General features: G+C 36.8%; 2 protein-coding genes across 4 annotated transcripts; both read right to left on the reverse strand.

Moving 5' to 3' along the window:
* Positions 1-1,091: 1,091 nt before the first annotated feature.
* LOC121949912 (putative E3 ubiquitin-protein ligase HERC3) lies at positions 1,092-12,584 on the reverse strand. Of its 2 annotated transcripts, none has more exons than XM_042495750.2 (23): positions 12,263-12,584; positions 12,044-12,161; positions 11,361-11,437; positions 10,829-11,044; positions 10,638-10,729; positions 9,969-10,099; positions 9,619-9,743; positions 9,415-9,491; positions 9,180-9,274; positions 8,992-9,051; positions 8,806-8,911; positions 8,463-8,661; positions 6,924-7,060; positions 6,684-6,800; positions 6,370-6,453; positions 5,556-5,687; positions 5,297-5,431; positions 4,073-4,242; positions 3,934-3,991; positions 3,494-3,564; positions 3,219-3,402; positions 3,000-3,096; positions 1,092-2,018 (listed from the first exon to the last, which is right to left on the reverse strand). In XM_042495750.2, exons 1-23 carry the CDS (start codon positions 12,477-12,479, stop codon positions 1,798-1,800), a joined length of 2,919 nt encoding a protein of 972 aa, XP_042351684.2. In that variant the 5' UTR covers positions 12,480-12,584; the 3' UTR covers positions 1,092-1,797. The 2 variants fall into 2 exon arrangements, with proteins under 2 accessions (XP_042351684.2, XP_042351683.2); XM_042495749.2 differs by having other exon boundaries at positions 6,370-6,480; positions 12,263-12,583.
* A 1,035-nt stretch (positions 12,585-13,619) lies between these two features.
* Positions 13,620-26,131, reverse strand: LOC121949911 (putative E3 ubiquitin-protein ligase HERC3). Of its 2 annotated transcripts, XM_088079777.1 has the most exons (24): positions 26,075-26,131; positions 25,308-25,545; positions 24,455-24,572; positions 23,053-23,129; positions 22,559-22,780; positions 22,301-22,392; positions 21,602-21,732; positions 21,284-21,408; positions 20,642-20,718; positions 20,438-20,556; positions 20,234-20,293; positions 19,748-19,853; positions 19,380-19,578; positions 18,496-18,644; positions 18,281-18,397; positions 18,030-18,128; positions 17,627-17,797; positions 17,367-17,513; positions 17,058-17,224; positions 16,867-16,933; positions 16,683-16,753; positions 16,214-16,397; positions 15,958-16,066; positions 13,620-14,236 (listed from the first exon to the last, which is right to left on the reverse strand). In XM_088079777.1, exons 2-24 carry the CDS (start codon positions 25,528-25,530, stop codon positions 14,016-14,018), a joined length of 3,051 nt encoding a protein of 1,016 aa, XP_087935903.1. In that variant the 5' UTR covers positions 25,531-25,545; positions 26,075-26,131; the 3' UTR covers positions 13,620-14,015. The 2 variants fall into 2 exon arrangements, with proteins under 2 accessions (XP_087935903.1, XP_042351682.2); XM_042495748.2 differs by lacking the exon at positions 26,075-26,131 and having other exon boundaries at positions 25,308-25,725.
* Between the last annotated feature and the right edge of the window lie 1,554 nt (positions 26,132-27,685).

A 27,685-nucleotide genomic window follows, 5' to 3' on the forward strand; every position in this document is an offset into this window, starting at 1 on the left:
ATTATTTAGTGACCTCATCATGTAGGCTTAAATGGACGTTTTTGTGTGTGTAGACTATCATTTCACCCTGATGTCACATTTAGCATCACCTCACACTGGTATTCAAATTCTTGAACTGGCTGCATTTGTAATGTCTTTTTGTTGTTATCTGTAGGTTTTAGAGATGAAGCACTGTTATATTGAAAAGTCTGCACTGGATGATCTCATCCCAGCTGCTCTTTGTTTCATCTAACCAGCAGAATAACGGGGACATCTAGTGGTCATTTTCATTTCTCTTCTTTTCTTTCTCTCTTGATTCTACCTACCTGTTAGACGGCAAAAAGACACACTATAGCTGCTTATCGGTAGACTGTATGTGACAATCAAACACACATTTTCAGAATAACTGAGTTGAACTATTGACTCAACCTACATTAAGTCAGTAGTGTAACTTCAGCTAAATTATTATAATAATATGTGGGAATGTTTATGAATTGTCACATATAGCCTACTCTAATATGTTAAACATCTACAGTATAAAAAGTTGAATTGTGAATTTCAAATCACAAGATAATGAAATGTTACAGATAATTTATAAACTATAGGCCTATGTAGATAGACTATCCAAACAAAGTGTTACCTAAAACACACTGCACGTCACTTGTTGGTGTTAACCAAGGGGGTGTCTCTTTACTTTTTTTCAGTAGACTAGTCCAATTTTGCTATTTTGTGGTTTGTTTCAGATTTTTGAACACCCTTTCAAGTTTTCTAAAACTTGCATTTGATTTATTATAGTTTTTTGACCATCTGCTCACTTCACTAATACAGATTTGATTTTAATGTAAAAAGTTTTATGCTTGTGCATACCAGAAACTGTAAGTATATCTATGCAGTCTGTGGTGTATAAGAGAAAACTTGGCTATGTTCATTTTTACCGTACCATTTACCAATAATCAAATCTGTGTTTGAGTTAAGCACATAATACTCATGTTAAATGGTTTCAAGGAAACTTCCAAGACACTGAGTGCAACCTCCAAACAGATGCAGGTTGAACTCTCAGTGCATCTCAGGGAAAAGGCAAACGTGCATATTTCCACAAATCATCAATAGAGGAATATGTAAATATACTTTATTGTTAAAACATTTTTCAAACCAACGTTTTTTAAGTTTTTACTCTGAGCTCTTTCTGATTTTTTTTTTTGCATGAGAATTATGTAAAAGCAAAATACACAACGGGTATGACAAAACAAATAAAAAAAAGCCCCTGGTTAGGAATATAGTGCAACATAAATTACTTAAATAGAGTTGAGAATTTTCTCACCTGTAATTACATTACAGTTTAACTAACACTTCTCTGATACATAATCAGCCAGAACATCAATAACCTTCACAAAGATACAACACTTGATAATTTTGTATTGCGCATTAGATTTAGCAAGGCAGCTAATCAAATGGCACATGCACTTTTTTGTTTAGTTCAACTTGATCCAAGAAAATCACTTAAAATTAGACATTGTTCCTCAGAAAATGTATTAAACACAAATATCTTAACTTATCAGTTTAAATATAGTATATTTTCAACAACAACAAAAAAAAGTGAATACAATTGTAAAGTGCCTTCTGATATGCTGCTACACCGTAGTATTGCTAAGGAGGAATGGCTGTTCTTTGGTCACCCTTATTAAAAACACGTACATTGTCAAGTCTTGTGAATTTAGTGATCTTCATTTAATGCTTAGGTTACTAAAATAAAATCTGGCCCACCCTTCCCCAGCCAGCACAGAGACTCGCTCCTGCTCAGCAGATGTGGCTCCACCATCACATCTGGAATCCCCTTTCTGTTATCAGAGCCTCCGTCAGCCTCTCTCGCATGATCTCCTTGGATGAGTATAAGGGCAGGTACAGAATAGAGTGACATGTCAGAGACTCAGGGAAGTGCTGATCGTAGTGCTTAGCACTCTGGATTTGGGGAATTTGAACGTCCATCTGGACCTGGTCCATGCCGAGAATAGGAACTCTCCTAAAACCAGTGAGGAACCCTGAAGAACACCCGTGGAGGGAAAAAAAGGATCAAGTAACGTTTATTTCCATTTTTGTGCATTGGCATCATCTGCTCAGCTGTATTTTATTTATTTGATTATATTATATTTTCTTTTGAACAACTTCTGAAAAATAATTGTTTTGACTTTCAAAGCACAGGCACCTAATGATGTTATGGCTGCATTCCATTTAGGTGTTAAAGTTGCACTGCTGTGTTTCTGTCCATGCTGATGTACTGAGACGGTGGAAACAGAGCTATCATGATTTTCTTATTTATTTATTTATTTATTTATAGCCCACGTAGTCTGCCCAAGAATTACTGCAATGATGCTGCATTCTTGCGACTCATCCGCTCCTTGCATATTATATAACATTTACCAGATTTGTATATTTATGTAAATATGCACACCTTACTTATGGATATAAAAGCACTTTGTATTTTTTTCTCATTTTGACAAAGTTTTCCTTGGACATTCACTAATTTTCTACAAGACGCTACAGACTTTCATCTTCTGTATTGTTAGACTTCCCTGAATAATCATTCACTGAGACACAAAAGACCATCTCTTTGGAACCACTTATTTCCATTACTACGATCAACATTATCCTTATTCAAAAACATCTAAAAAGGTCTTTAATTATATAACAAAGACTTATAACACTTCATGGATTTTACTGTAATGCATCATGACTTGTAAACTAAATCTTCTTTGTAAATTGAACACTTCTAACAGTTTTGTATTGGTGCCTAGTCTACAACCTTTGATGAATTATGCTATCCTTTCTTTTAAAAAAATCTTTTTTTTAAAAAAAAAACTTGTAACTACCGATATTTTAACGGGGAAGGATTCTTGATAAACCATTTTTGACTGATGACATCTCCCGCAAATGTTTAAACTACTTTTTAAAAAAATCATTCTGTCTTTTTTATATCTATATGTGTGTGCAAATAAACTAAATACATCAGGTACAATACTTACAAAGAAAATCTTTCCTTTGTTCTTCAGTCAGTTCATCAAAAACCTCCCAAAACATCTGTCTGGTATGGTAGCTGATTCGAGGATCCCACACTGTGTTCTAATTTAGGCAGCAACAACAAAAAAAAGTTAAAATGTTTGACAGAGTAAAGTCAAATATTTAAAGATGCAGTTAATCAGTTCCAGAGAAAAACAAAAGAAACTTGTGTTTTTCAACAGTACCTGTTTCAGTTTTGCCCAGTCATAGACGTCTTGGCCCACCAGGACTTGCCGTAGCTCCTCTGGCCGAAACAGCTTCACCAGATCCTGGTCGCACACCTGGAAGAAGCCTCGCTTAAACTCCTGAAACACACCGTCCACTGATGCGTTGAAGGCATAATTCACGTAAGCATCCACAAACTCCTTCCTGTTCAGCAGATTAAAGGTTAAATTCAACAAACATTTATCTAAGCAGGTCATGTACAAAAGTTAGATTGAAATATTTTTTAAAGTCTTACTTATTTTGACATGTCAGTGGCTTTTCAGGATTTTGGGGATCAAGGTCAACCTCTGACCCATCCCAGTTAATCTGTTGATCAGTGATAGATAGATAGATAGATAGATAGATAGATAGATAGATAGATAGATAGATAGATAGATAGTAATCCCAAATATTCAGGTCAGGTTCAGCTCAGTACCTTGTTCTACAGACATAAAAGCTGCCGTGAAGAATCACAATACATGATAAAAGAGGTCTAAAAATATTAAAAGGCTATAAAAGAATATATATTTAAAAAAAAAAAAAACAAGAACGAAAGAGCCATTGAAAGGGTATAAAAGTGCAGAATAAAACAAACATTTGATGTTTATGATAAAACAATCACTGCAAAACCTTTTCAATACTGTAAGAAAGACAGACAAGACACATCATCTGCTTTTAAAAAAATAAAATACCAACCAAAAAGTCCAGGTCTTTTAGGTCTTCATCTTTGTAGTTCAAGGTTTCCTGCAGGCTCCTTAAAAAAAGAAAAAAAATGAGTTATAATAAAAGAAATGTTAATTTGCTTATTGGACAGTATATGTAAATGAATACTGACTTTCCAACCGATGGGCTGAATTCCATCATGTCCTCTAGAGTCGGCTCTATATCGAGCAGCTTCTTGAACAGAGCCAGCGGAAACGGTAAGTGTATGATACTCTGGTTGTACAGGGCCAATCCACACAGAACGCCAAACAGGAAGAAGTTTGTCTTGTCTTCTTCTGTTGCCTGTATTGATGAAAGTAGAAACAATGGAAAATTGGAGGAGATTATTGAAATAATGTTGACCAATACTGCACATTGCTCCATTTTGCTTATTAACATTAGCAGGAATACATAAACGAAGTCAATGAAGTGAATAGTCTAGAGTTAAATGGTCAATGGTCTGTGTATGTAGATTTAACCTTTTGATACCTGAGAAAATTGGCTTTATTTCTTTCAAACGAATGGCAAAAAATGCAATGAGCAACTCAACAAGAGATGAACCAAAAAAATATCAAGAAACTATTAAAGTCACAAGAATATTACCAAAAACAAGCAAATAGAAGCAATAAATAAATGTAAATAATAATATATATTTTAAGATAAGATAAGATAAGATAAGATAAGATAAGATAAGATAAGATAAGATAAGATAAGATAAGATAAGATAAGATAAGATAAGATAAGATAAGATAAGATAAGATAAGATAAGATAAGATAAGATAATCCTTTATTAGTCCCACAGTGGGGAAATTTCCAACATTGCAGCAGCAAAGGGATAGCGAAATAGCAAGATAACTGTGCAAAATAAACTATATTAATAAATAAGTACAAAAACGTGCAGGATGAAGATGAAGGAAATGAAGGAAATAAGCACAGAGGACGACATAAACAAACAATATATACAGTATTTACAACGCCGAGAAACTCAACAGTTAAATAAAGAATGTTCACACTTGCATGGGTTACTGTAAACTGATTTAAAATACATAATTGTAATAAACATAAATATGGTTTTCTTGATATTTTTCCATAGTTATTTGGTGATTTTCTACTGATTCTCTTGCTCTGCTTTTAAAGCTTAATTTTCAGGTCATTTTCTTGTCACCTTTTATTTATTTATTTCAATTTGCAGGACATGTCATGACAAGTTGCTGATTGCGTTTTTCTCCTTGTTTTAAATAAATTAAATTAAACTAAACATGCACACACTTCAAAGGTTTACATGTTTGTGAAAGCCATCTGAACAAAGCACAAGAAAACTGTAGCTGATCCAGGGTTTAAAGGGTTAGAGACTTACGTTGGAGGGGAACCATGCCAGCGTTTCGTTGAACATGAACATCCCAGATTTGACTGACACCATTTCATGAAACAAGTGGTGAAAAAGGTCTTTATGGTTGACAAGTGAGATCTTTGGGTCCTCGTCAAAATAGACCTAAGAGACAAAAGTTATAGTTTTTCCTGTTAGGTAGACAGATAATTACAGATAGAAAAGATACAAGCAAGTGCAAAAATAATTTGGCTATGATTTAATGATCAGAACAAAACAAAATATTTACCACAAGTGGCTTCTTGAAGGCAGTGTGATGAGCGGCAGCCAGCTGTTTGAAGGTGTCTTCCCAAAATGACGCTCGCTTCAGCCTCAGCTCAAAATAATGAAGACTTGAGTCCATAACCAGCAGGTGTTCTCTCTAAAATACAATTCAAGATGCCATTTATAAAAACATTTTCCTATGTTAATTGCATTTAATGTGATGTATTGCAGTGCATTTTATTATCTAAAACTGCATTAGTTTTTATGACCACTTGGGGCCAGCACAACAAGCTGTAAAAACAACAGGGACATGTTATCAGCTTGTAAAGTCGTAAACTTAGAAAACAGTTTCCATTTACACATTTAACAGACACACGGCTGCATTAGCATTTATTTAAAGTCGTGTTTCTGGACACCTGATAAATGTAATGTCTCCTTTTAGCTCTATTTTTCTCTGTACTGGGAATTTTTGGAGCTTTTCTGATGCCACCAGCTGCATGCTGCTGCTGGATTTGAGGTTCACAACAGTGATGAGAGTGAACCCAACTGACAAAGCTACCAAAACAATGAGCTCAAAGAGGCTTAAACATCCAAAAAGCTGAGAGGATACAGATGTAGGTGATAATTTTCCATGACTCCTTTCACATACATAATCGTAATTTGATCTATTGTTGATAAAAAAAATTATTATTGCTGTTTTAAAAACAAGATTGCTAATGTAAACAGGCTGTATAACGTATAATCTAAGAGTTGTTATTTTGGAGATTATGACCCTGACAATATTGTTTGTATGGGTTATTTCCCACGAGCCAAAGTTCAAGTTATTCAACTCAAATTACCTGAGTCCACACAGCATGGGTGTCAAAAGCCATTTTCTTTGATTTCAGATCCATCACATATGGGAAGTCACAAAAGATGAGTGGCTGAAGAAGACATTGATTATTTGTGTCCTGAGAAAACAGCATATCAGTATTCAACCAAAAAAATAGAAATGTGATGCTCTATAACTTTTTACATGAACACTAAAGTGACACACAAGGATGAGAGAGAGAGACAGACAGACAGACAGACGGAGGAAACGAAATGCCCGTTATCCCAAGATGAATTCATATGAGTTTTTTGTTTTTGTTTTTTTTCTTTTCTGCTTTTTTACCTTGATTTGTGACATCGAACGCCAAATCTGCAGGTCTTTTTGAAGAAATGCTTGGTTAATCTCCAAACTGAAAGTTTTTTCTGGGATTCTCTGACGTCTTGCAATCATGTTGTTAGCCTTTAAAAAAAAAGGAATGTTTAGGTTGGAGTTAATTAGATGAAAGAGTGGTAGATAGAGTCAGCAAGATAACATTTGTTGTGGTTTGGAATTCACTGAAAAAACAATACAAATGATACTCACGTCGTACATATACTTGAGGACAAGTAGCACGTTTCTGACTCCAGATGTGCAGGAATAACACATCACTGACAGGGCCTGCTTCCACACCTTGACATGTCTAACCCTGGTGGAGGTGGAAAGTGAGCTCCACCAGTTTGCTTTGGAGGAATCATAGAAATACACAGACATTAATGTCAGTGAGCATATGTCACAGATATAGCTGGAGTCTGGAGTGTGCCACCACAATAACTCTTAATAACTACCAGACTTCCCAAGTAATAAATGATAATTAATCAATCATTTGATAAAGTAGCAATTATGAATTGATTAATAAATTTGCCTTTGCATTGATATTCATGTCTTACAGAACTCCAACTGTAAAAATAAATATCGAGAAAGCATGTCATTGATGTTAATCTATTGTAAATGAATAATCCACTGATTAATAATAATTCAGATAGATATAGACAGCTAGATAAGTAATGCAACTATATCTGCTTTTCCACAGGAAACAATATGGTGGCCAGCTTTTAACAAATAATCTTCAATCGAAGTTAAATGGTATGCTCAAATATGTTTATGAAAGCATTTCGGATGACACATAGGCAACACAGTAATAGAATACTGGTCCATATTTGATCAGCACTGTTTTACTATTTGATTTCTGTTTTTTTGCCTCTGTTGTAACAGTACAGGAACCAGTGTGGTCACTCTTACAGCCAAACAGTGCACTAAAATATATTTCTGAAAACATTTTAGACACAAAATAGGCAACGCAGTAACAGAATCTTAGTTTATATATTTGGTTTATATCATAACTGGCTAGATATACTGTTTGATCTGATTTTGATCTGAGTTTGAGAGATGGGCGACTTTCTCTCTCAATCCAGTTAAAATTCAAAAATGCAGAAGCTCAGTCTGTATTTTAGGTGACAGCGTGAGAGCCGGTGAAAATCCGTCTGCTGATGAGACACACATCTGGCACTGGTTAGATGTAGGGAAGTTTACTACAGTTCATTTATACATTCTACACACATTGTTATGATACAAAGCCGGTTGAAAATAGGCAAAATATCCCTTTAACAATTTGAATGTCATTCACATGCACATTCATACACTAATGGAGGCGCGAATTGGGAGCAAGTTTAGGTTCAGTGTCTTGCTCAAGGACACTTCAACATGTGGACGAGAGGAGCTGGGGATCAAACCACCAACCATGTGTTAAGAGGACAACCTGATCTACCTCCTGAGCCACAGATACCCATGAGAATGAAAATGTAAAACGTTAAAAAAAAAAAAAGCTGCCGATTCTGGGCTGGGGTGTTAGAAAACAATATCATTATAGAATGACCATGTTTTCGGAAAACCAGTCTTAATCAACTATAGGCAACATCTGATTATCAACTTATTATCAACTCCCCTGCAGAGAAGAGCATCCTGCCCTCCTTTAATCAGACTCCACAGTTTTACTGCAAGGTCTGATTAGACACTATTGCATGATCCTAATATCAGTGCTAAATGAAGCCTTTCAGACATTCAAACATTTATCTCTCACAGTACCTATGACCTGCCGGCTTTCATCCGAGAGTCTCTGTGTAGCAGCAGCGAGCGCCTCAGCGAGCTTTGTGCTTGTTTGTTGCAGATTGTGCCTCTGGATCACATGCAGGAGCTCAGGGAGAAGCAGGAAGAGCCTCAATCCCTCCACACCCGCTGGGCTCGGGTCGAGAGTGGACAGCAGGTGCAGGACAGCAGCCTCAACCTGTAAAGATGTTAAGAACATATACCGTTATAAATGAGTAGAGCCCTAAAAGGTCACATAAAGGTTTTGAAAATAAACTTCACAATTTCCTTGCTAATTACCGATCGGTTACAAAACATACGTAGTTACATTTCTGTTTCGTACCTCTTCCAAAACATTGCCCTTCTTTGGCAGTTTTTCAAAAGCAGATTGCACAAGTGAAAAGTTCAAGCCGGAGTACTTCGGTGAGGTCTGGAAATGTTTATCTTTGCTATTAAGACAAAGTGAAGGTAAATATTATATAATTCATCAGACATGAAGACGTGAAGCTCTTGCTCAGATGCTGTTTACCTTTGGTTGAGGAAGATTTGATTCATACAGGATGCAGAGGAAAACATCCTGTGGATTTTCCTGTCAGGTTTTCAAATGGTTAGTCGATGACACAGAGAATACAGTGTTAATAGCTTTGAAACCAAATAACAGTCATAAAACACTGCACTACTCAACAAACCAGTTATATATGGAGAAAATAATATTACCCCTGTAATTTACCACCTTGAGAGACCCATTTATCAAACATATCATCAACAGGGTGCTGTGTTGCATAACGGACACTGTCACTGTTTGACCCTTCCTGTGAAAGAAATATGAAAGAGTTTATGCTTGTTTTTTTTTTTTAAATATGACTTTACACTGTAGGTTTAAATAATCGGGCTAAATGTATTATTACGCCCCTCACAATTTAAGTCTGTATATATGTATTTGAGTTGGTACCTGAGCAGACGTGCATGTTGCAAAGGAACAATTTGCTCCTGCGAAGATGTTTCTAACAGTGAGACCGTTAGTGGTGTCTGGAATAATAACAGAACAAAAGTGATCTCTATCCTTAAAATAGGTTGACAATAAAGTTTATCGCATCACATCGTATTATAATAATAACATAAATAGTATCGTATCATATTTTAGAAATACAGTTACCCAGTGGCAGTTGAACACGTAGTGGCACAGACGGATGACTCTCCTCTCCATGTCCCAGCTGCCCCTGTTCCCCACGACCAAAGGAGTAGATCCTTTTGGAGTCCGTCATCACTAATGTGTGATGTCTGATGAAAAACACGACATAGCACAAACAATATTTTAAAGTTCTAGTAATGTGGAAGTAATCTAAAACTTTAAAATAGGCTATAAATGTAACTATGGCATTTGTAAGACAAAAAACAGTCACTGTTGAAAGATGTAAAATAAATAAACTATTGGAACTGCATTGGTAACAAGCAGAACTGCCTCAGAATAACTCGTTTGAGTTGAATGTTAACGTTGTACTGTACCGTCCACATGCAATCTCGGTGACCTTTGCCCCCCAGAGTTCTGCGACAAGCCGAGGTCGTAGTTCATCGCTGAATGAGTTGTGCCCAAGCTGTCCATACCGACCAGAGCCAAAAGTGAACACTGCACCATCCTGAGAGAGCAACCACACAACCATCATTTAAAGTCCAACATACTCAGTTACTTCTTTACATATCTGTGGGAACACAGACATTTTATTTTAAGAAATTTGAGTTGACATGTTTTGACATGTTTACATGTATTTTAAAAGTCCAGTTTTAGTCACACTTACACAATATTTCAGCTTTTTCCCAGCTTTTTTTTTCATCATGTAAAAATACAGACTTGCCTGGGATAGTCAAACATTGCCTGTTGAATTAAGTCAAAGTTTTCTGAATCCCCAAATGCATATTTTCTTTTAATAGTGAGCAAAGTCAGTACTTCACAGCAGATACATCATGTACATGTGGAGCCCAGAAGTACAATTACCACACAGTACTGTATGTTTTGTGAGAGCGGGCGCTGCATTGGTGAGATTAGCTATAAACCATTAAAAACGTATGCCATCAGTCCTGTGTCACTTGTTTAGGCTAGAACTGTTTGCTCTTATACATTTTTACACCGGCAGTAAAATGTGTTAGGTTACAACATGACAGTTTTCACTCTCTAACCTTTGTCAAAACGGCAGTGTGGTCCTCCCCACAGGAAATGTAAACAGTTTTCTTCATGTTAAGGCCATAAACAGGTGTTGGTATATCTCTGTCTATAGAAAAGAAATTAACACTCAGGTTCACATGTAAAGGAAATAGTATATACTGTATTTTTTTAATAAATCTGAGATGTCATGACTGCTTGATTTTACCTGTTGTGTCTCTCAGTCCGAGCTGCCCACAGTCGTTTCTGCCCCAGCCAAACACACCTCCGGAGACAGAGAGGGCGAAGCTCTGCTCTCCCCCTGCAGCGATCTGGACCAGGGGCATCACTGACAGGGACTGGAGGTGTTGGAGTGAACTGGCGCCCGGCGTCCTGTTCCCCAGCTGGCCCCTGGAGTTCTGGCCCCATGTGTACACCTGACCATCTACAGAGAAATCACTAGGACTTTCACAACACTTTTCTGACATCTTTGCCTTTTACAAACTACTTTTTAATCACAGTTTGTGCTAAATTTATTGTGATTGTGTCCTTCATCTCAGCCACAATAAGACTTAGAGTCAGCTTTTACTATCCTGTCTCAATGCTAACTTCTGTGTTGGCCTCACAACCTCTGAGGCTGAAGTCCGGGTTAAAATGTCCAACTTTATGATTGGCCTACAAGAAAGTCATCTCTGCAGCACTCTGTAGACTCTTAATTTAAGCTTGTTCATTAGCAGCAGTTTACTGTACACTTTAATTACCTTTGGTCAGGGCAATTGAATGCTGGTTCCCACAAGCAACCTGAGATACCACTTTGTTACACAAAACTTCCAGAGGCCTGAAACAGCAAGAGACAGAAAATAACAGCTCAAACAGTTATCAAAGTTAACTATGAATCCAAGTACGAAGGAGTTTTGGGGCCACATTGAGGAAAAGATTGTTTTTGAGACTTACAGAATACAGACATAATATTATGGGAAAAAAACTAAATATTACGAGAATAAAGTCGGAATTTTATGAGAAAAAACTTGTAATTTTATGATAATAAAGTCGTAACATTACAAGAATAAAGTGACAGTTTTAGGAGAAAAAAGTCATGACTGTACGAGAATAAAGGCATAATTTTACGAGAAAGGGGATGTTATATTACAGGAATAAAAAATATTGCCAGCAAACTTTGAAACAGGCGAGAGCACAGGCAGCCTCCTTGGCGTCCACTCTCCTTGGTTGCCAGGAAGGCTGCCTGTAATATTACAAGTTTATTCTCATAACATTACTACTTTACTCTCAAAACTTAATGCTCATAACATTATTCTCAAAATCCAACTTTTTTTTCTTGTACATGGCCCTAATCATCCGTTGTATCTAGTTGAACATTTTGTCAGTCAGCATTTTTTTACTTATATTCTCAAATTCACTGGTTGACAGACTGGTTTCTCCTTACTTGGGAATGTAGGTGTGAGTTGTGTCCACACAGAGGACTTTTCCTGTCTCAGACAGCAGAGTGACCACATTATCAGCACAGCTCACAGCCTGGATCTTCTCTTTACACTTCACAAGCTCTGAAACAACATCATCATGTCCTTACGGAAAATAAGCAAACTTTATTTTGCAAAAACTTTGCACCGGAAGTTCAAGATAGGGAAATAAGACTGATACTCACTCCGTTTTCCTCTGACTCTGCTCCCATCTTTGCTCTCATTTGTGCGAATGATGAATGCTTCTCCTTTGTTGCTGATGAAGGCGAGCACTCTGTGACCTGCCGACAGATCCCTGATGTGATGACCCAATTTTAAAAAGTTAACTCCATCACCTGTTGAGGTATTTGAGCCATCTTTCAGCCGGAAGCCCTGCTGACTGTCCTCTCCCCATGAAAACATTCTGGTAAAGTGTCTCTGTGGAGATCTGGCAGCTGTTTTTCATCCCTCAGCTCTGCCAGTCAGAAACGAAACTTGACAGGTTTATTATGGAAACAAAACTTAAGCTGCAACAAATGACACAACAAAAATATCACACCCAGTGAGTCAGAGGCAGGAGGGGCTTTCTGAATGACTGGTGGAAAGAAAAACGAAAGTGAAACTGGAATTGGTAGGTTTTTTTTGCATGAGCAGCAGTAAACTGATCATTAAAGGAAGTAAATAGAAATACAGAATTGAAATACTTAGCTCAGGGGTAACTGGATGAAAAACTCATCACATATTTCAACAATATGTCAATTTCTGCTTCCAAAACTGTAAAACTCTAAAACTGTAGTTGGATACTAATAAGTGCAAAGTACAAGATTGCACTATATGTGGATATTAAAGGTCAAGTGCAGTGATACTTAATTCATGACCCATGGACCAAATTTGGACCCTAATAGGATGCTGAGTGACCTCCACACCACTCTCTAATTCTCAATAAAAAATAATATGATTCACATTAGCAATTGTTTTTGTGTTTTTAGTACACATAAGGTGCCAGAGTGCATAAAACAGCATCAAAATTGAGCATGTTTGAACAAAACAAAAAAAAAGTACTGGAGGAGGATCCCGCACACCCCCAGACAGGGATCCCAGCTAAGCCTCTAATGTCCCAAAATCCGAGAAATGTTCTGAAATCCTAGAAACGTCCTTTAGTCAAAGAAATGTTCTGAAATCAAAAACAAAAACATTTGTGAGGTTATATTAGAAAAGACATTTTGGCATGGATGGATTATGAAACAAAGGGCACACAGAAGCCTCCACATCCTCTCCCACATAAAAGCAAGAGATAACGAGATAAAACTTTGTTGCAGTTATTTAATAAGTCAGCATTTACTAAGACTGCAAGGGTAGCAAAGATGACATAAATTGGTTCTAAGCTAAATTTAACAGCTTGTAGTGTTTTGTACGTCTGTAACAATACTGATTAAAGTTCGTTTATTTAGGACTCAAAGGAGGAAATGTACAAAAATATTTCTGACTTGTTTTTGATTTGATCTTACAGTATACCTATGTTGAGTTTTTTATTGGTTAATAATTTCACCACTGAGAAGCAAATAAGATTTTATTTTTTTTATTACTCCATCTTGAAAAATCATACATGTTACAAATATTTCCTATGTTAGATTTCACATTTTGGGAAATATCACTTAATATAATAAATATTTACAATCTCTACAATATAGAGTATCATTTACTGTACACATTATGGACCATTTATTGTTACATTTATTGTTATTATAACCAACTCTACTTCCAGAGGAGATGCAAAAGAAAACAAATTAAATCACTTATTAAAGATTTTCATGCAACCTATTTATACACATCATATTATCACCTATATCAGTGTTTTCACTATGAGAAAAACATTTTTGATGAACACCCACCACACATCATCATCAGCATAGAGAGCCTCATGTTTGCTTATACACAGGTACTGCTCTATTACAAAGCTCATCCCTGGTAGATCCTCTTATTTCTGCTCAGGGCCTCCGTCAGCTTGGTTTGCATGATCTCCTTGGTTGAGTACAAGGGCAGTTCCAGGGTTGAGAAACACGTATGTGTCTGAGGGTAGTACTGGTCATAGGAGAGGTCCTCGACTAGTCTGACTTTGATTTTCATCTTGAGCTGTTCCATGTTAAGAATGGGCACTCTGTCAAAACCAGTCACGAACCCTAGTGAAAGGAAAAAGTAGTAATCTGTAAGTTTCTTGCTTTTTCATTTCTTCTTGTGTACTGCCCCTTCTTAAGGTCCAAGCCACAATCACTGTTGGTGAAACATCATCTACTGTGCATGCTCATTTTCCCATAAATGACATACCAGATATACCAAGCATACAGTAAACAGTAAAACATTTAACAAACCATCTAGACTGAAATAGCTCGGGATAAAAGGGACGCATGTCATCAGTATCAGCCGATAGTAGCTTAGAAGTGAAATATCGTAATTGTAAATAGAAGCTTTCTTCAACTGACCACTTCTTTTTACAATTGTGATTTTTGAGTCGGCACCCAGAATACTCTAAAGAATTTTTGAGTGAGCACGCCACTTCTTTTGTTTGAAATATTGGAATTGGCCAACAAGCTGAATTTTTTTTTTTTTAATTGACAAAGTGAACATATAAAAACATCAACCCTAATATTTTTTCTTATTTCGCACAATGAATGAACATTAAATTCATGGAAAAGCATTGTATTCGTATGCTGGTGGGCAATCACGATAACGGTATTTTTAACTGAATTTATAAGGACAACACAACATAATCAACATTTTTGTAAATGTGCCAGTGTTAGCCATCAGGCTAATTTTCAACTGCCTTTCGTTGGCAAAATGCTTTGAATCCTGTTAAATACTAAAATTCACATACCAACGGCAGCAGCACACCATAAAGCAACAGTAGGCAACACCTACAACAAAAAGGAACTCCCAAGACAGAAGACAAACCACGAGAGGCAACAACAAACAGCAGAGCACAAGTACAAAACAATAGCACAGCAGCAACATAGCACTGCAGCACAATCAGCCATGCACGCAACATGAAGCAACACCTTAGACCTTTTTGGCACAAACAGCCATGTATGCAGCATGAAGCAATGCCACACAACTAAGCATAACATGCAGACATGCAGAGCAGCAATAGCAACAAGAAACAGCAATAGACAGAAGCAGAATATGATGTTAATACCACTACACAAGAGACTTGGTGATCACTAAAATTAGGTGGGGAGTTGTAATATATCAACATATTGGATATCGGCAAAAAAAAACAGTATTGTATATAATATGTTCTCATTGTACATTTCTGAAAACCACAGATACGTTTGTATGTTAAGTATTTCAACGTTTCTAAAGTGACGCAGTTTGTGAGGTGACTTTGTCTTGCTAAGTAAGAGGTGATAATAGACGGTGTGTCAACTAGGTAGGACACCTACCAAGCTGCAGACCACGATTTGAGACCAACAAACAAAACTGGTTGTGTTTTAGCTAGTTATCACTGTTTCAAGTAGCCTTTGTAGCCACAAAACATTTGAAATTTTTAGAAACCTGTCACTGTGTTGGAACAAGGCACAACACAATGAAAAGTTGTTGTTTCTTACGAAGACATTGCTGCATTTCCTTCTGGGATGTTGCTGCTAAAAGCAGTTGTTTTTTGAATTTCTAGTAGGGATAGATAGTATTTCAAATATAAAGAAAATTTCAACAAAGCCCCTACAAAATAATGTAAAATGTTAGCATCTGTGGTTTGCCAAAACATTAAATGCCAACATTTCTTTTTTCTGGCGACTGGGTTGATTAGTTGCCTTCCCTTGATGTTGCACATACTGCAAGTCTAGCCAGCAGATTTGCAATCTAAAAAAATATAATTGTTTATGTCAAAATCAGGAACAATACTTACACAGGAAAGCTTTCTTCTGATTCTCAGTTAGTTCATCAAAAACCTCCCAGAACATCTGTATGGTGGGGTGTGGTGGTGTGGTATTGAACTCCCCCTCATAACCTGTGTTCTAATCACAACGAAGAAAACGGTTACCTTTACCTCTGTTATAGACTGTCATAATCATTTTTAGGATTCAAATTGCACATGCCGTTCCAATAAATACATTGCAGTCACAGAGAAAACAAAAAAAAGAAGCTTTTGTTTTGGACTGTACCTCTTTAAGCTTTGCCCAGTCATGGAAGTCTTTGCCCACCATCACTTCCTGCAGCTCCTCTGGTCGAAACAGCTTCACCAAATCCTGGTCGCACACCTGGAAGAAGCCACGCTTGAACTCCCTAAACACACCCTCCACTGATGCGTTGAAGGCATGATTCACATAGGCATCCACAAACTCCTTCCTGTTCAGCAGATTGAAGCTTCATGTCAACCAAAATGTCCGCACAGTGAAATTCTGAGCCTAATTTGTTATCACTTTTATGCACATCCCTTGGGCGCATAATTAGTGGACATAATCATAATTTCTATGCGGATGATGTGCAATTATCTCTTCCAGTCCTGTCAACTCTATTATGGTAACTATTTACTCTCCTGGGTGTCATCTAACCTCGGAAAAATGGTGACACTTACATGTTACACCCCAGATTTACATAATGTATTAAACAAAATGCTTCTATGGTCCTTACTTGTTTTGACCTGTCACTGGCTTCTCTGGATTTTCAGGATCAAGGGCAACATCTGTCTCGTCCCAGTTGATCTGTTGATTGGTTATAAAAAAGAGGAAGACGGTCATATCACAGCTGTGAGAAATTATGAACATCAGAAAGAGGACAAATGAGATAAGCTATTGACCATCTGAAAAACACATACAGAGAAATCCATGTAGAGGCATTCTATGAAATCCTCTTCGTAGTATTCGAGGATTTTCCGCAGACTCCTTGAAATAATAAAATGAAAACATTTAACATTAGCACAAGATGCTCTACAGTGTTGACAGTATTCTAAATCACCACCGGTAACCAAAAAAAGCGTGAATTAAATATACATTAATTTCGTCTTACTCTCCAAGACATGGTTCGAATTCTGTCATATCCCTCAGCGACGGCTTTATACCCAGCAGCTTCTTGAACAGAACCAGTGGGAAGGGTAAGTGAATGATGCACCTGTTGTAAAAAGCCAGTCCACAAAGAACTCCAAACTGGAAGTATCTCTGGTCGTCCTGTGTTGCCTGGTGTTGATGGAAGACACAATTTATATCTTAAGAATGAAAAATATAATATTTTTTATGAGCTAGGACCTTAAGATGTTTATTATTACGTATTGCCATTGAAGAGGAATCCATTAAATGCAGTGAGTAAGTGAGTTCTTACTTTGGAGGAGAACCATGCCAGCGTTTTGGAGTCGTTGAACATGAACATCCCAGATTCAGCTGACACCATCTCGTGAAACACTTCATAAAAAAAGTCTTTTCTGAAGAGTTGTATATCGTCAGCTGTGAAGTTTTCATCAAAATCAACCTTGAAGACAATAAGACAGTTTTTCTTTAGTTACAGTAGTTTATACAAAAGAAAGTACGATAATGCGAGCTTTTAGTGTGACTTTGACTATCAGATAAACACAACATGTTTACCACAAGTGGAAGCTTGTAGTCACGTTGATGAGCGACAGCAAGTTGGTCCATTGTGTCTTCCAGAACTGCTGCTCGCCTCACGTCCAGTTTGAAGAGCGGGTCATCAGGCAGAAGGGAAAAAAACCCATAGTCCCGAATGGCCTCAAAGAGAGCCCTCTCCATTGCCTCTTTCTGGAATACAATTCAAGATTTAAGTCCTCACAGCTTATTTTACCATTTTTGTGTAACTGACAGCTTACTTCAGAGTGTTTCTCACACTGCGAACATGTACTTCATCATACTGCAATTAACTTTAAAAAAACCCAAAACAATCACAAAAAAAAAATCTTTTGAAGACTTCTTGTCCCTGACAGTATTGTATGTAAAGGCTAGTTGTCATTAGGCAGAGTTAAGGGCTTCATACCTGGGAGTAAGAAGAATTCACATAAAAAACAAACTGCTTTGCCTCCAGATCCATCAAGGTTGGAAAGCTACACAGAATAAGTGGTTCAGCACGTCCATTCTGAAAGGGAAAAAGAACAACACGTATTTATGTAATACGTTTTGTTTGGTTTTTTTTTATGAATAGACCATTTATGCGTGACTGAAACAAATGGAGACAGACAAAGGACTGCACTAAAAAAATAATTCTGGGTTGTCTGGGGTTTTTTTTACCTTACGTTTTGACTGTAAACGCCAAAGCTGCAGATCCTCACGAAGAAAATTTTTGTCCATCGACAAACAGAAATCGCTTTCCGGCATCCTCCGAGGTTCTGCAATCCTGCTGTTGGCCTTTAAAACAGGTATTATATTTATTATGTGAAAAGTTCATCAAAGTAAAAGGCAGGAAAGTAGGATTACTGTTTACACAGCTTTTAACTGATACTAACGTTGTACATATACTGCAGGACGAGAAGCAGGTTTCTGACTCCAGAGTTGCGAGGAACAGGCTCAAAGGACAGGATCACCGACAGGGCCTGCTTCCACACCTTTACATGTTTAACCATGGTGGAGGGCGACAGTGACGACCACCAGTCCCCTAAACAAGACAACATGTAACTTTGTAGAAATTAAAGGCAGTTGACATTTTACAACTGAGACCATGTCAGTGACATATCTTAAAACTATTAAAGTTATGATCCTCAAAGTTTCAGTTCTGGTGGGTTAGAGATGGTGTGCAGCCTGCAGTCAATTAATGTATTGACATTCAGCAATAACTTTTCATTGGTAGTGGCAGAGTCTGCCATGCACTGGATCCAGATTACATACTTTAGGAGATGATGCATGCTTGTAATCATGCCTATTATTTTTTTAAAATCATTGATAGTCACTCCTTACACTGTGAGTCGTGTTAAATAACCCTTCCGGATGTTGAGCTTTGTACATAAATGTATATATAAAAAATTATGTACAAAGTTGAACATGCATCTCTGGGAATGGAGTGTCTGGTATTTTGTGATCCATCCACCAGCCCAATCTACCCCAACCTTGCTCGGGACTTGTTCTTTATTTACTCCCTACAGCGCATTGGTCACATGATTGCAGCCTTTAAAATTACGCTGGATATGCACAAATTTGTGCATTCATTTTTCATAGGAAAATGTACAAACTGTTTGTCAGAATAGCCTTATACACTAAATGACTATTGCGGAAAATGGGGTCTGATTGTATGACAACTCAAGGATTGCAAGTTTAATATATATTGTCTTATCAAAAGCAACAAGATAAAAATAAAGATATTTTGCTGGTGTTACATGTGTGGTGGTGACAGTACCTATGACCTGGAGGCTGTCAGCAGACAGGTTTAGTACAGCAGCAGCGACCGCCTCAGCGAGCCTTGTGCTTGTCTGGTTGCGTTTTTTTCTCTGGATCACATGCAGGAGCTCACTGAGAAGCAGGAAGATCCTCAAACCCTCCACGCCCACCGGCCTCCGTTCAAGAGAGGGAAGCAGCTGCAGCACAGCAGCCTCGACCTGTTCGTTTGAAAAGGACAGCAAAAAAGAAATATCAGGAATATTTGGTCATTTTTTAAACACTTCAGACATCCCATCATTCCATTTTTAAACAGCGATTCATACTTCATACAGTATTCAAAGTGAATAAAAATCTTTCATACACATTACAGATATTTCAGTGACATACCTCTGCGAAAACATTGTCCTTCTTTACCAGTTTCTTGAAAGCAAGTCGTGCAAGTGACAAGTTCAAGCCAGAGTACTTTGGTGAAGTCTGGAAATGTTTATCTTTGCTAAAAACACAAAGAAAAAAACAAGTATAAGCTGCTTAACGCTAAGAACAGCATGCTAACACTCGCATTTTGACATTGCTAACATGCTGATGTTTGTCAGGTTTAACCTTTATCAGGATCAACTTCTTCGTTTAATTTGTTGGTAATTAGCACTACATTCAAAGTATAGCTGAGGTGCTAATAAGAGGTCAAGGGATCACCAAAGTCTTAACAGTGTTTAATTTGAGAACCATGAATATCTGAATCCATCCTACAGTAATGGAAACAGTCTGACCATCGTCGCCATCTATAGAGCCGTGCCACGTGCACAGCTAGAAATAAATGTTTTAAATCACCAGTCAAAAAAAAGTGACAATCATACACAAAGATGTTGTGTTTACCTTTGCTCAAGGAAGCTTGTATTCACACAGGATGCAGAAGAAAATATCCTGTGAATTTCCCTGTGAATATTGAAAAGTTTTAGTCCATTGCACTGAGAAAACAGCATTAAAAGTTGGATCCAAATGAATAATTTCAGTCATAAAACATTTGGGTTATTCCACTACACACGGCTATATTTAAAACTGCAAATGCAATATACTTACTGTTTGATCCTTTTACATGACTTTGGGTCACATTCAGAGGTCCATTTGTCAATCATGTTGTCAAGACAATGATGTGGTACACTGTTTCCACTGTTAGTGTTAGACTCCTCGTGAACATCCTGGAAATAAAGAAATTAAGTTAAAGTACACGTTAGTACTCCCCCGAACATAACGGTCTGTATTTGTGTGTATTTGTGTTAGTACCTTGTTAGACGAGCATGTTGCAAATGAAAAGTGTTCTCCTGCAAAGATGTTTCTAATTTGAGTGTCATCAGTGGTGTCTGGAATAAAAGTGGAAAAAGAAAGTGTAATTATTTTGTGAAAACATTCATTGCTTTCACAATATTTAAACCTTTGAAACCTAAGCAAATTCTTTTTTTTCTTCAAAAACATGGGGAGAAGTCAATGAGCAACTCAACAACCAATGGCCCAAAAAATAGCAACAAATTAATAATAAGTTACAAGAAGATTACCTGAAAATAACCCTAAAAAAGTGGAAAAAAAACAACACAAAAAAACAATAACAAACAGGAGGATGGCCCGAAAAAGTCACACAATTTTCACTATATAATTATTATGATTATAAAGTTTTCTGGACATTTTTCACTAGTGTTTGATAATTTTCTGATAATCTTCAGCCTGTTTTTGAAATTAATTTTCAGGTCATTTTTTTGCAAGTTGTCGGACATTTCAGATTGGTCATTGCTTCTTTTCGCCATGTTTTTGAAAGAATTCAAACCAATTTTCTCCATTTTAAAGGGTTAAATAGCTTGTGAGAGGTGTCTGAACTGATGTTGAATCAGATTTTTTAAATGGTCAGTTTAGTTTTTGCAGAAATGTAGTTACCCAGTGGCAGCTGAACAGGCAGCGGCACAGACGGATGACTCTCCTCTCCACGTCCCAGCTGCCCCTGCTCCCCACAGCCAAAGGAGTAGAGCTGCTTTGAGTCCGTCAACACCAAAGTGTGATGTCTGAGCAGGTGATAAATTACAAAAAAAACATTTTTAATGTCATCAGAGACTAAATGCACTTCAATTAGATACTTTTTAAAATGTTGTTTTTTTTTGTTTTTTTAAATCGGAGCAGGTTCCAGGACTTTTTAATACTCGATACATTTAAACTCTTCTCACAGAATTATTGCATTATAAAAATAATACACCGTACCGTCCACATGCAATCTTGGTGACCTTTGCCCCCCAGAGCTCTGCGACAAGCCGAGGTCGTAGTTCATCGCTGAATGAGTTGTGCCCAAGCTGTCCATACTGACCAGAGCCAAATGTGAACACTGCACCATCCTGAGGAAGCAACCACACAGCAAAAGTGTCAGGTCCCAATTATTGTTTATTAAATTTATCTTAGATGTCGGTATATGCTTTCCTCTTATAAAAAAATCAATCTGTTAAGAAATCAAATACTTTTATTTACGATAAAACCCAGTGCAAATCTAATCCCCTAAATTAAAGTTACACTGATAAATATTTTTAAACAAACCATGGATCCAAAAACTACTTGTATGTGAAACGTGTTGTTTGCAGTGATAAACCCACAGAGCATTATCGTACGAGTCTGAGGTTCCCCTCAGCTCTATGGAGCATTTTTTTTATTGATTTGATTTTTTACACTAGTATTTAACACCACAGGGGCCTTAAAATGAGTCCTTGGCTTCACAGAACCATTAAAAAATCTATTCCATCATTCTTTGTGTGTATGGGTGTTATTTGGGGAGTAAATTCATACAGAAAGCACAGAGAGTGTTAAAAAGAGTGTAAATCAGAGTGTTTAAAAACTTTCCAGTGACCAAAATGGTGTAAGAAAATATGAGAAGTCACTGAGGAATGAGTGACCAAAGAGTACGAAACTGACCTTTGTCAGTGTGGCGGTGTGGTCCTTTCCACAAGAAACGTGAATTATTTTCTTCATGTTCAGACAAAGAACAGCTGTCGGTGTGTGTCTGCCTTTAGAAAATAAATGAACATTCAGGTTTGCATGTCATGGAAACACTGTAGTGTAAATACGTTTCTTATTTCCTGCAGAATTCATTTCTAAAAGGTGTGTAAAAAAAAACTAACTGAATCAAAATAAAAGCGTAACAAATCAATATCTAACTTGTCGCTGTGGTACCTTTTGTGTCTCCCAGTCCGAGCTGTCCGCAGTCGTTTCTGCCCCAGCTGAAGACACCTCCGGAGACAGAGAGGGCGAAGCTCTGCTCCCCCCCTGCAGCGATCTGGACCACGGGGATCGCTGACAGAGATCTGAGGTGTTGTGGTGGATTGGCGCCAGGTGTCCTCTTCCCCAGACCCAGCTGGCCCCTGGAGTCTTGGCCCCACGTGTACACCTGACCATCTGCGGAGAAACCACCATGACTCTGTCAGCTGAATAGTGCCGTCTAACATGAGTGTGGTCACATGGACATCAACAGCCCGTTTATGAGGCTTATCCTGGTTCTGATCATATTCTTACTAAAAACTCTAAACAGTGCACATTGTTTTTGGGTGTAAACAGAGAGCTCAGTAAACATATCTCCAAAACTTGCCACATAAAACCAAACCTGTCTGCACAGCTGTAATCCAGTTGTTATTTAGCTTGGATATTTGCAGTTTTTTACTTTACTCTACCTTTGGTCAGGGCAACTGAATGCTGGCTCCCACACGCAACCTGAGATACTGTGATGTTACGCAAAGCCTCCAGGGGCCTGAGACACAAGAGACAGAAAAAAACACAGCTCAAATAGTTAGTTATCAGAGCGAATTAACATAAAATAATGGTAATATTTTTTAAGTCACGGCATTCAAAATCTCTGACAATTTCTAGGTAAAAAATTAGTATACTTTAGTTTATTGGAAATACAAATTTAAGTATGCCAAAGTTATTTCAAGTGCTTTTTTGCACTTACTTGTGTACTTTTAAAAATAAACTTCAAAATCGCCGTCATTAAGTTTAACTCAAATGTAAGAAAAATAAGTAAACTAATTCTGCAATACTTAGAAATGCTTTTTAGTGTATTTATAAAAAGTGTATTTTATTTTAAGTGTATTTCAAATTTTATGATATAATGCACCTTTAAAAAATATTAATAGTGTTAATTTATACTTATGGAATGTATGCTTACTTTCACGTCCTTTGTGATATAATACTCCTACCTTTTAAAAATGTACTTTTCTACTTTAATTACATTTCAATACATTTTTTTCTATACGCTTATAATATACAATAAATATGTTTATAATTAAAGTAAAATGTCTTAAAAACACATTTTAAGCACAATTTGAATCTGTTCAGCATTTCAAGTGTACTTAAGTTGGACTAAACTATATTTTTAAAAAGTACGTAATTAGTAATAAAAGATGTACTTAACCCTCTAGTCCCTGAGGGACATTTTTGTCCTTTTGAAATTAGATTTTTCAGTACTTTTGGTTGTGTTCATGCATATGACTAGGTTGTGTGATTTGGGGTTTATTTTAGAATTTCAACCTCAGCTCTTATATAAGTCTTTAATACACAATTTCTGTCTTTTGTCAGTGAAAAACAGTGGCATTTTATAAAGAAAGTGGCATCTGAAGCAATAAAAAATCTGAAGATGAATGAATTTTGTATCCACGATTAGGACTAAAGTTGGTTAAAAGACTGAAACCAAAAAAATAAAAAGTTATTATTTTATAAGGCAGTTTTGGGATGGTGACTTTTTTGTCCACAAGAGGCAGTCTTGAACTAATGTTACTGAGGGAACTGGACAGTAAAGTATATTTGAGTGCAACTTAATGGTTTCTCAAAATAATATATTCAAGTACACTTAATTGTATTTCGGTGTGTCTATAGTAGCACGATAACAAATTCAGTATATCAGGTACATAATAAGTACATTCTAAAATATGACACTTTTAGTATATTAATAATTTGCTCATGGGACTGTACTAACTATGCTTTAATTAAGTATATTTTCATTAGTTTATATGATTTTACATTTTTTAAATTATTTTTTTTGCAAGTCCAAGAAACGTAACTTTAGTTTGTCCTTACTTAGGAATGTAGGTGTGAGTTGCGTCCACACAGAGGACTTTTCCTGTCTCAGACAGCAGCGTGACCACATCATCAGCACAGCTCACAGCCTGAATCTTCTCCTTACACGTCACAAACTCTGAAACAACAAGGTCACAGGAAGTGGTGCAATCGGTTATATGTCATAATTACGGCAAATGAAACTTAGAACATTTCTAACTATGTATTTGTAGTTGATAATATCAGCTTTCACGTATTTTTGCATGGTTTTATACCTGATGTATTTGGTACACTGTATTATTGAATAAAGTTATTGAGAATAAATAAATAACTTTAAAAGAGAGTTTTATAAGTAGAACGTTGAGGCAAGGTGTCCTACATAATAATAATAACAATGACATCAATAATACCAATATCAGAGACCCAGGAGGCCCCTTCCCTGCCCCTTTATGACATTACCAGAATTAAGAAAATGAAGAAAGATAAAGCACAAATGATGAAACAGCACTGCAGACAAGAACATACAAGGATGCATATGTTTCATAAATGAGTAAGTAAAATTTATTTAATAGAGTTAAAGTCATATAAGCAGATAAATATTAAGAGTAAAAGAAATAACCATATGTATAAGCAGACAAGGCGCTAAACAAGGAGATGATCTCACACAAAACATGCAAAATACCAATAAAATAAAATCTTGAATTTTAAAAATTGCAAAGTATATGGAAGTGCATAAAATGGTCACATTGGGAAACTGGAGCAAGACAAGTGTAAAATGTGATGATGATAACTTAAACGTGTAACACCATATAATAATCATATCAAGAGTATATAATAAATATACACAGAAACAGAGCACGAGACTGATACTCACTCTGTTTTCCTCTGACTCTTCTTCCGTCTTTGCTCTCAATTGTCCGAATAATAAAGGAGTTTCCGTTACTTTTAACGAAAGCGAGCACATTGTGACCTGCTGACAGATCCGTGATGAGATAATTCAGGTTTAAACTTTGGACTCCATCACCTGCAGGACTGTCGACGGTGGAGCCGTCTCTCAGTCTGAAGCCGCGCAGGCTGTCCTCTCCCCATGAAAACATGTCGACACTAAACCTCTGCGGGACACAGCTGATTTTTAAGGATGCAAAAACGAAACTTAAAGTTTGCTGTGAGGAATGGAAAACGAAACCTAAACACAGACATGACCAGCGTGATGAAACGAAACAGCCGGAGTCATGTTTTGTTACCTTTAATAGAAAATGAAAGTAAAGCTACGACTGGCTGAATGGGTTGTTTTAATTAATTGCATCATTATTATTATTATTATTAAGTGCAAGTTGTGTGCACGTTATGAGAGCATGCGAGGAGATCGGTCTGGTGATGTACTGGTGACAGGAAGTGCGCGAGATCATATTTTCGTTGAGTGCTGCGCAGGATAAAAATGCGCGCGTGACTATGCAAATGCAAACAACAAAACTGTTGTTTTTCGCGAGATACGGCCGGCTGCTGCAACGGTAAACACGAAACATGGTCTCTTTTTTTGTGGCCACAACAAGTGTTTTTCGGGGTTCCCACGGTCATGGAAAACCTGGAAGAGTCACAGAATTAGAAACATTAAATACTTTCATATAACAGTGAATTTACTTTCTTGCCGGCGACGTAATGGCTCTAATATACATCGACATGTGTGACAGCGTTTTGGTTATGTTTCATTTCCTCCCAGCTTTCCGGCTTTTCCTTCATATATGCCCACTGCGCATGTCAAATGCATTTTTTTGGACTGAGGGGCGGGGCATAGCACACATCAAGTTTACTACCGAACATGCGTTTGTAAAGCGTGTTTTTCCGTAAACCGAAAAATATTCTTTAACAAAAAAAGAAAAACGTGTCTTTCAATTTTTATTTAAAAAAAAAGCAAAAACCTCTCTCTCTTTTTTTTTTAAGAGAACGGGTTTGGAAGGCATGTTTTGTTTTTTTTTTTAAATTGTGGCGTTTTTAAAAATTATTGGCAATTATTATAGAAAACTTACATATTTTTGGCTATTTTTTTCCATAAATATATTTTATATAAGTCATGTTTTTTTTGTTAAATTCGCCAAAATGACACCATTTGTGATAGAAAGACCACAAAGGTGCCACAAAGACATGATTTATGTGATCGTGTGCCATCCTAATATCACCAGGGGCGTAGCTCAGGAGCAGCCTGGGCCACCACATAATGATTGATGTCTGATCTGCCCGGTCAGACTGAGCTGTTTGACCAGTAAACTGAATTTTCATTTATAGATGCAATTCAGTCTGAAACCTGAGAGGCAGTAATGTGCCAAAGTAGCGTGACTAATTTGATATATGAATTGATACAACTGTTAAAGTTTGTTCACACAGGTTTATTTAAATTTTTTGTCTTTTAATTTTGCATTTTATACTTTCTATTGTACCATTAACTTTTGGAGGCACAACTTTAAGTATGGAAGCTTTTTACATTTGTGTGGTGTCCGTCTGTTGTGTTTGTTAGGCCTATTTATCTTTTAAACTAAACTATAAACAGTAATGTAAGACACTGCAACGTTAGTATTTAAAGTAGTTAAGGGTAGTGGAGACAAAAAGGGTGAATCAAAGCTATGCCGCCACACGTACCTGCAGCTCGTACTTCATGCCACCCCTGCAGAAGTTGATGCCTCACTTGGGTCACTGCAGTTAAAAAAAGCCACACCACTGAATATTACAGGATTTCAGTATTGATGTCACTTGAAAAATATATAAATGATGCAGTGAGTCCATGTCAGTCACAATACTCCAGAATTACCCATAACAGTTACACACAAACACATCTGTTGTAGACAAAAACACCCATCTCTAAACTATTGTTTTGTTGGCAAAAATGTTAGAAGTTCAATTTTATAACATTATTGTTCTGTGTTCATTAAAAAATAATATTTTCTAGAAGACGAGGGGACCCCAGGTAACTGCTTATATTGCTTAATGAGTAGGGAAAGCTCTGTGTTGACCTGTCAAATTGTCCTCAAGGGTTAAGCTTGAGCTTGAGTTTCTGCATGTTTACGTCTACAGAAAAGAGATTAACCACAGGGTGGAGACAGACGCTCAGTCTTTCTCCAGTTTTATGTCGATGCTCCAGTGTGTCCAGATAGACCTGTTAATGAAGGTAAAGTGAATTCACAAGCAAATATTTACTGCCAAATAATTAACTGAAACCTGGGGACATTTTTAATGAAATAAAATAAAATAAAAATAGAA

This window comes from Plectropomus leopardus, chromosome 7, assembly GCF_026936395.1.
Source record: "Plectropomus leopardus strain MGB_pleo_1.0 chromosome 7, ASM2693639v1, whole genome shotgun sequence".
NCBI classification, from domain to species: Eukaryota; Metazoa; Chordata; class Actinopteri; order Perciformes; family Serranidae; genus Plectropomus; species Plectropomus leopardus.

What these genes read in the sequence shown, in the direction of transcription:
- LOC121949912 (XM_042495749.2), bottom strand. Translation starts at nt 12,479, where the DNA reads ATGTTTTCATGGGGAGAGGACAGTCAGCAGGGCTTCCGGCTGAAAGAT. An exon ending in TGAAAGCCGGCAGGTCATAG is followed by an intron (nt 7,061 to 8,462) that starts GTACTGTGAGAG and finishes ATTCCTCCAAAG; the next exon opens with CAAACTGGTGGAGCTCACTT. An exon ending in TGGCATGGTTCCCCTCCAAC is followed by an intron (nt 4,243 to 5,296) that starts GTAAGTCTCTAA and finishes TCATCAATACAG; the next exon opens with GCAACAGAAGAAGACAAGAC.
- LOC121949911 (XM_088079777.1), bottom strand. Translation starts at nt 25,530, where the DNA reads ATGTTTTCATGGGGAGAGGACAGCCTGCGCGGCTTCAGACTGAGAGAC. An exon ending in ACTCACACCTACATTCCTAA is followed by an intron (nt 23,130 to 24,454) that starts GTAAGGACAAAC and finishes CTTGTGTCTCAG; the next exon opens with GCCCCTGGAGGCTTTGCGTA. An exon ending in TTCGAACCATGTCTTGGAGA is followed by an intron (nt 16,934 to 17,057) that starts GTAAGACGAAAT and finishes TATTATTTCAAG; the next exon opens with GAGTCTGCGGAAAATCCTCG.